The sequence below is a fragment of the Pangasianodon hypophthalmus genome, chromosome 17 (genome assembly GCF_027358585.1).
Source record: "Pangasianodon hypophthalmus isolate fPanHyp1 chromosome 17, fPanHyp1.pri, whole genome shotgun sequence".
Lineage (NCBI taxonomy): Eukaryota > Metazoa > Chordata > Actinopteri > Siluriformes > Pangasiidae > Pangasianodon > Pangasianodon hypophthalmus.
The window spans coordinates 285,209-292,381 of record NC_069726.1 but is presented as its reverse complement, the minus strand read 5'-3'; the positions used below and the strand labels follow the sequence as shown (position 1 = coordinate 292,381).

At 45.2% G+C, this 7,173-nt stretch overlaps 1 protein-coding gene across 5 annotated transcripts in view; it reads right to left on the bottom strand.

Moving 5' to 3' along the window:
• LOC113538163 (proto-oncogene DBL) overlaps positions 1–6,034 on the bottom strand; it is a 20,168-nt gene extending 14,134 nt beyond the window's left edge. For 3 of the 5 annotated variants that reach the window (XM_053241468.1, XM_053241471.1, XM_053241469.1), the window contains exons 1-10: positions 5,643–6,033; positions 2,978–3,097; positions 2,646–2,762; positions 2,284–2,433; positions 2,082–2,191; positions 1,748–1,862; positions 1,340–1,459; positions 902–1,093; positions 528–692; positions 151–322 (exon numbers count right to left, since the gene is read on the bottom strand). In XM_053241468.1, coding sequence (XP_053097443.1) covers positions 151–322; positions 528–692; positions 902–1,093; positions 1,340–1,459; positions 1,748–1,862; positions 2,082–2,191; positions 2,284–2,433; positions 2,646–2,762; positions 2,978–3,097; positions 5,643–5,693 — 1,312 coding nt within the window. In that variant the 5' untranslated portion in view covers positions 5,694–6,033. Of the gene's footprint in view, positions 1–150; positions 323–527; positions 693–901; positions 1,094–1,339; positions 1,460–1,747; positions 1,863–2,081; positions 2,192–2,283; positions 2,434–2,645; positions 2,763–2,977; positions 3,098–5,642 lie in introns of all 5 variants that reach the window. The other 2 variants (XM_053241472.1, XM_053241470.1) reach the window with 2 other exon arrangements.
• Between the last annotated feature and the right edge of the window lie 1,139 nt (positions 6,035–7,173).

The window sequence follows — 7,173 nt, the reverse complement described above, 5'->3', positions numbered from 1 at the left end:
CTGAACTAGAAGTTCTGAGCTCTCTTGTGGAGGTTTATGGGTCACTGTAATAACACTGTAATAACACTGTAATATTATAACTCTGTAACAGTGACGATGACGATGATGATGATGATGATGATGAAGATGAAGGTGGTGATGATGGCGTACTGTGTTTGGGGGAGAACAGCGGGGATTTGAGGCGGGTCGGGCTCTCGGGTCTCGGGGACACGGGCTGGATGGGTCTCACCTGAACACAGGTGAGTTTACGCAAACATGCCTGTCTGTTCTCCAGCATCACCTGCACTGAGGAGAACTTCTCCATCACTGCTGTCACCTGAGCCTGACACACACACACACGCACACACACACACACACACACACACATACACACACACACACATTAGCTCTGCATGCATATTACTGTATCTGTTTATGTAATGCTTATTGACATTTGACATGTGTGTGTGTATATACCTGTATCTCAGGTGTGTGTATACCTGTATCTCAGGTGTGTGTATACCTGTATCTCAGGTGTGTGTGTGTACCTGTATCTCAGGTGTGTGTGTGTCAGTAATGTAGCTGAGTGTTGGTTTGGACTCCAGCAGTCTCTCGATGTCATTCAGAGCTTCCTGAGCTCCTTCTTTCGACTGGAACTTATCCACCATCTGACCAGCCAACAGATACACACTCTCATCACACCAACGCACCGCCTACACACACACACACACACAGACACAGACACACACAGACACACACACACACACACACACACACACAGACACACACACAGACAAAATGAACACAGTGACTGAGGTGGTTTCCTTAGCCGTGTTGTTATTAATATGTGTTATTAATTAGATTATTAATACGTGTGTGTGTGTGTGTATGTGTGTGTGTGTGTGTGTGTGTGTGTGTGTACCTCCTCGAGGTGCAGCTGCAGAGTGTGTGTGTGTGTGAGTGAGGTGTGTTTGTTGCGCAGGGCAGTGGTCAGTGTGTCACAGTGATGACGAAGCTCGTTACAGCGCTGGACGATGAGAGCCAGAGCGTAGTGATGACTCGCCGCTAACTGATGACCGTGAAGGATGACGATCTGAGCCTGGCCCATCTCCTCCTACACACACACACACACACACACACACACGTCAACACACACACACGGGGAAGAGTCAAGCTGAATAATTACAGACATTGCGAAGGAAAAACTTTTCTTTATAATTGCATTATAGGTATTAAACATGCTCTCTCTCTCGCTCTGTGTGTGTGTGTCTGTGTGTCTGTGTGTGTGTGTGTGTGTTTGTGTGTGTGTGAGAGGGTGTGTGTGTGTGTGTGTGTGTGAGGGTGTGTGAGGGTGGTGTACCTCAGCGATGGAGTCCAGAGTGTGTAGTTCGGTGATGAGTTGTTTCGTCTGAGCCGCCGTCACTCCTGCAGCAGGAATCGCTTTCTCTCGACCAATCAGATCTTCCAGCTTCACCTCCGTCTGTGACATCATGTTTAACCTTTACTCACACTCGTCTGAGAGCACAAACACCTTCAGATTTAAATGTTAAAAGTTTACATTTATTCACACACACACACACACACACACGCTGCTCTCTTCACTATTGTGTGTGGCATGTTAATAAACCGATCCCGTTGTGTACGCTCCTAATGCACTGTGTTAACTGTGTGGGGTTTTTTTGTACAGAGGAACCGGTGGTGTGTGATGCGTGTTGGTGTGGGTTCTGGCTGTAGCGGTTCTGCGGAGAGAACGTTCTCCTCAGCTCACCTCGTGAAAGCTCTGCTCGTAACGGAGCAGCTGCAGATACTGCTGCATTTTCAGGTGATGCTTCTCAAAAAACCCGTCAAATGCCATCTCCATGTCCCTGAGCTGGGTCAGGAGCCTGCACACACACACACACACACACACACGCACACACACACACACACACACACACACACACAGTTCTCGAGTATCACATTTCCAGAGTTCTACAGTTTCCTACTTATCACTGATCAGATAACAAAAACCAATAATAAAGTAAATGTGGAATGACGATGAGATGAATGATTAATTATTAATATTTATGGAGTATTAATTATTAATAGATGGTAATGATTACCTCTGTACAGTGTCCCTGTCCTGAGCGATGTCTCTGTCCTCTGTCCTCTTAGCTCCTTCCAGATTAGACAGGATCTGACGTCCCTCCTTCATCACCGAGCGAATATCATCCTGTCATCAGTAACACACTCATTTACTCACTTCTTCAGTCACCTGTTCACTACTTTCAACACACACACACACACAGGGAGACAGGTGTGTACCTTCATCTGTCTGTATTTGTCGGTGTGCGAGCGGAGCAGGTACTCGATGGCGTTCGGTTCCTCGGGCAGTTCAGTCTCAGCCAGTTCGGTTCCAAACACCTGCAGCAGCTGAGCGACGTCCTTCACCATCACCGCAAAACTCTCTATCGCCTACAGGGGGCGCAAACAGGTACGACACAACACTGAGCTTTACACAAATCAAAAACAGGATTAAAGTGTAAAAGCGATGTCCATAACGTCCCTCGTACGCCATCACATGCTCAGTGTGTGTAGACGGTGTGTGTGGATTTGCTAACCAGTGATGGAGGCTTATGACCAGCGGCGTAGCGCAGACATGTGTAAGTGTGTGTGAATCTGCTCACCGTCCTCAGGACGATCCAGTCTGTGGAGCTGCACTCCAGAGTTCCACTGAAATCAGCACTCAACTGGTTCTCATCAATATAACGCAGAAGATCAGTGACTGAACTCAGCATGATCACCTGACACACACACACACACACACACACACAGAAAGAAAGAAAGAAAGAAAGAAAGAAAGAAAGAAAGAGAGGTCTGGAGTTGTTGAACAGTACGGAAGAGACGAGCAGGTGATGAGGAAACTTTATGGGGAAAGAGAGACAGGAAGTTAAACTTTGTGTGTGTGTGTGTGATTAGTGTGTGTGTGTGTGTGTGTGTGTGTGTGTTTGATCCTCACAGGCATTTTAATAGTGAAGTCGTCCTGACAGAAGCGGAAGCCCAGGTCTGTGCCGGTGCCTTGAGACTGAGCTTTGGGCCTCAGAACCAGAACCAGGTGCAGATTTCCAGGAATTGAGGCCTGAAAAATACAGATAAGTCTATCACAATATCTATCTATCTATCTATCTATCTATCTATCTATCTATCTATATCTGTTTATCTATTTCTGATTAAATGACTGTGATTTGCAGTATAACATTAGCAGTAACAGTGTGATAGCGCCCCCTGGTGGAACCCCTGAACATTTCACTATAAATTAAAACCTGCTCCTAACTTCTAAATCTTATCTCACACTTGATGCACACACTGATCAGCCATAACATTATACCCACTGACAGGTGACGTGAATAACACTAATTATCTCATTACAATGGCACCTGCAGCAAGTGAACAGTCAGTTCTCGAAGTTGATGTGTTGGAAGCAGGAAAAATGGGCAAGCGTAAGGATCTGAGCGACTTTCACAAGCGCCAAATTGTGATGGCTAGACGACTGGGTCAGAGCATCTCCAGAACAGCAGGTGTTGTGAGGTGTTCCTGGTGTGCAGTGGTTAGAACCTACCAAAGTGGTCCAAGGAAGAACAACCGGTGAACTAGCGACAGGATCATGGGCTCCCAAGGCTCACTGATGCGTGTGGGGAGTGAAGGCCCGTCTGCTCCGATCCCACAGAAGAGCTACTGTAGCACAAACTGCTGAAAAGTTAAAGCTGCTCTGATAGAAAGGAGTCAGAACACACAGTGCAGTGCAGCTTGCTGCGTATGGAGCTGCGTAGCTGCAGAGCGGTCAGAGAGCCCATGCTGACCCTGTCCACCACCCAAAGCTCCTACAATGGACATGTGAGCATCAGAACTGGACCACGGAGCAATGGAAGAAGGTGGCCTGGTCTGATGAATCACGTTTTCTTTTACATCATGTGGGCGGCCGAGGGCGTGTGCGTCACTTACCTGGGGAAGAGATGGCACCAGGATGCACTATGGGAAGAAGGCGAGCTGGCGGAGGCAGTGTGATGGTCTGGGCAATGTTCTGCTGGGAAACCTCGGGTCCTGGCCTTCATGTGGATGTTATTTTGACACGTACCACCTACCTAAAGATTGCTACAGACCAAGTTACACCCCTTCATGGCAACGGTATTCCCTAACGGCAGTGGCCTCTTTCAGCAGGATGATGGGCAACATTATCCTTATCATTATCCTTAGGTACAGGAGCAGGTCTGGAGGGTTTCACAGGGGGCTGTGGAGATGGCTTGGGGATCTCATACGGGGAGCTGTACTGTACTGTACTGTAATGGCTTGGGACTGTGATGGCTGTAGTGGCTTTGGGGCTGCAGTTGCCACGAGCAGCTTCGTACTCAGGACTGCATCAGTGGACAGTGGATAGATTTTAACCAGCCGGACTTCTTGCAAAAACTGTGATGAATTTATTGGCTATTTGCACTATAGCACAATCGCACTATCCGTTGCACCCAGATGAGGATAAGTTCCCTTCTGAGTCTGGTTCCTCTCAAGGTTTCTTCCTCATATCATCTCAGGGAGTTTTTCCTCGCCACCGTGGCCTCTGGCATCTCATTAGGGATAAATTCACATATTTACAATATATTTTTTGGAATCCATTTATTTCTGTAAAGCTGCTTTGTGACAATGTCCATTGTTGACGCGTCAGAGCTGTTTTACTGGCACAAGGAGGATCTACACGACATTAGGCAGGTGGTTTTAACGTTATGGCTAAATAAATATAAAAATATGATAAAAATTTCCCTCAGATGAACTTCATAAACTGCAGGTTCAAGTTTGAACTCAATCAGGACTAATTTCTCACCTCGTCTTACTGTAGACTCGCTAATCTGAGAGACACTAAATCAATAAAACCCAGTGAGGTCTGACACTCATCCTGTGTTTCACACACACACACACACACTCACACACACACACACACACACTCACACACACTCACACACACTCACAAACACACGCACACACACAGAGTAAGTTACCTAGAGTATTATCACTAAAAGGTTCCATCAGGAAATTACATATCACCTCTAACACACACTTAATTACAGTTAATTACAGTTAATTACAGTTAATTAAGAAGCACAGACTTCTTCCAGTGTAATAGTTTTTTTTTATTTATATTGTGTATTAAATTTAAATTTGTTTCTTTTTTATAATTTCATCGTTTGGTGTAAAATTATATTAGATTATGTTTTGTGATGTATTTTACTGTGGAGAAATAAAAATGTCAGATTAAAATTCAGATCAATAAACATAAGGATTAATAAATACTGTGTTGTTTAACATCATTTTAATAATTAATTACAGATTCAGATTAATGGGATTGTTGATATTAAACCAAATTTCCTCACAGAAATATTTTTCTTTTCACAAAAGCCTTTGGAAGCATCTCTGTAAAAATGAAAGACTGTTATGATTATGATGATTATGATGATTTTGATTATTATGATGATTTTGATTATTATGATTGTTGTTATTAATGTGTGTAAGTCAGAGTGTGGGTTTGGAACACAGCCAGGTGATGCTAAGCTAACCGCCTCAGTTAGCTCGGATGCTATGCAGTGGGGAAAAATGTGGCATTAATAATAAAAGCTTATAAACGGTGGTAATCTTACCGCAGCCCTCCGGATCCGGGGCAGGCCTCTAAACGGACCGGACTCCGCCATTTTAAATAAATTTACCCTTTTTCAAGAGGACATTAAATCCCTCCTGTCTCTTTTCCTCACAACTTGCCTCCTTCCATCAGTTTCTCTGCGGGACTCTGTGAGGCGGCGGCTGCGTCCCAATCCGCCTGCTGACAGACTAAACAGTTCGCCTCGTTAGGGGCCCTGCGGTGTGCGCGTGCTGCCTGTGGTGGCTCTGAGTCACATTCTGACGTTTCTGTGTCGCAGCCGCGCAGCAAAATGCCGTTAAACTGCGCCGCGTGCTGCTCACTCCAGCCTGCGGGACCAGCACTGTGTAGGGAGGAGTGCGCGGATTGGGACGCGGCCCGGGAGAGCAGCCGCAGAGAGGCACTGCAGTACCTGTCTAACCACACACACACTAATCACACACACACACACACACACACACTAATCACACACACACACACACACACACACACACACACACTAACCACACACACTAATCACACACACACACACTAATCACACACACTAATCACACACTAATCACACACACACACACACTAATCACACACACACACACACACACACACACACACTAATCACACACACACACACTAACCACACACACACACACACACACACACACACACACACACACTAACCACACACACACACTAATCACACACACACACACGCACACTAATCACACACACACTAATCACACACACACTAATCACACACACACACACTAATCACACACACACACACTAATCACACACACACAAACACACACACACTAATCACATACACACACACAAACATACACACACACACACTAATCACACAAACACACACACACTAATCACACACACACAAACACACACACACACACACACACACTAATCACACACACGCAAACACACAAACACACTAATCACACACACTAATCACACACTAATCACACACACACACACACTAATGACACACACTAATCACACACACACTAATCACAAACACACATACTAATCACACACACACACACACACACACACACACACACACACTAATCACACACACATACTAATCACACACACACTAATCACACACACACACTAATGACACACACTAATCACACACTAATCACACACACACACTAATCACACACACACACACACACTAATCACACACACAAACACACACACACACTAATCACACAGACACACACACACACACAAACACACACACACACACACTAATCACACACACACACACACACTAATCACGCACACACAAACACACACACACACACACACTAATCACACACACACAAACACACAAACACACTAATCACACACACTAATCACACACTAATCACACACACACACACACACTAATCACACACACTAATCACACACTAATCACACACACACATACTAATCTGACACACACACACACACTAATGACACACACACTAATCACACACACACACTAATCACACACACACACTAATGACACACAC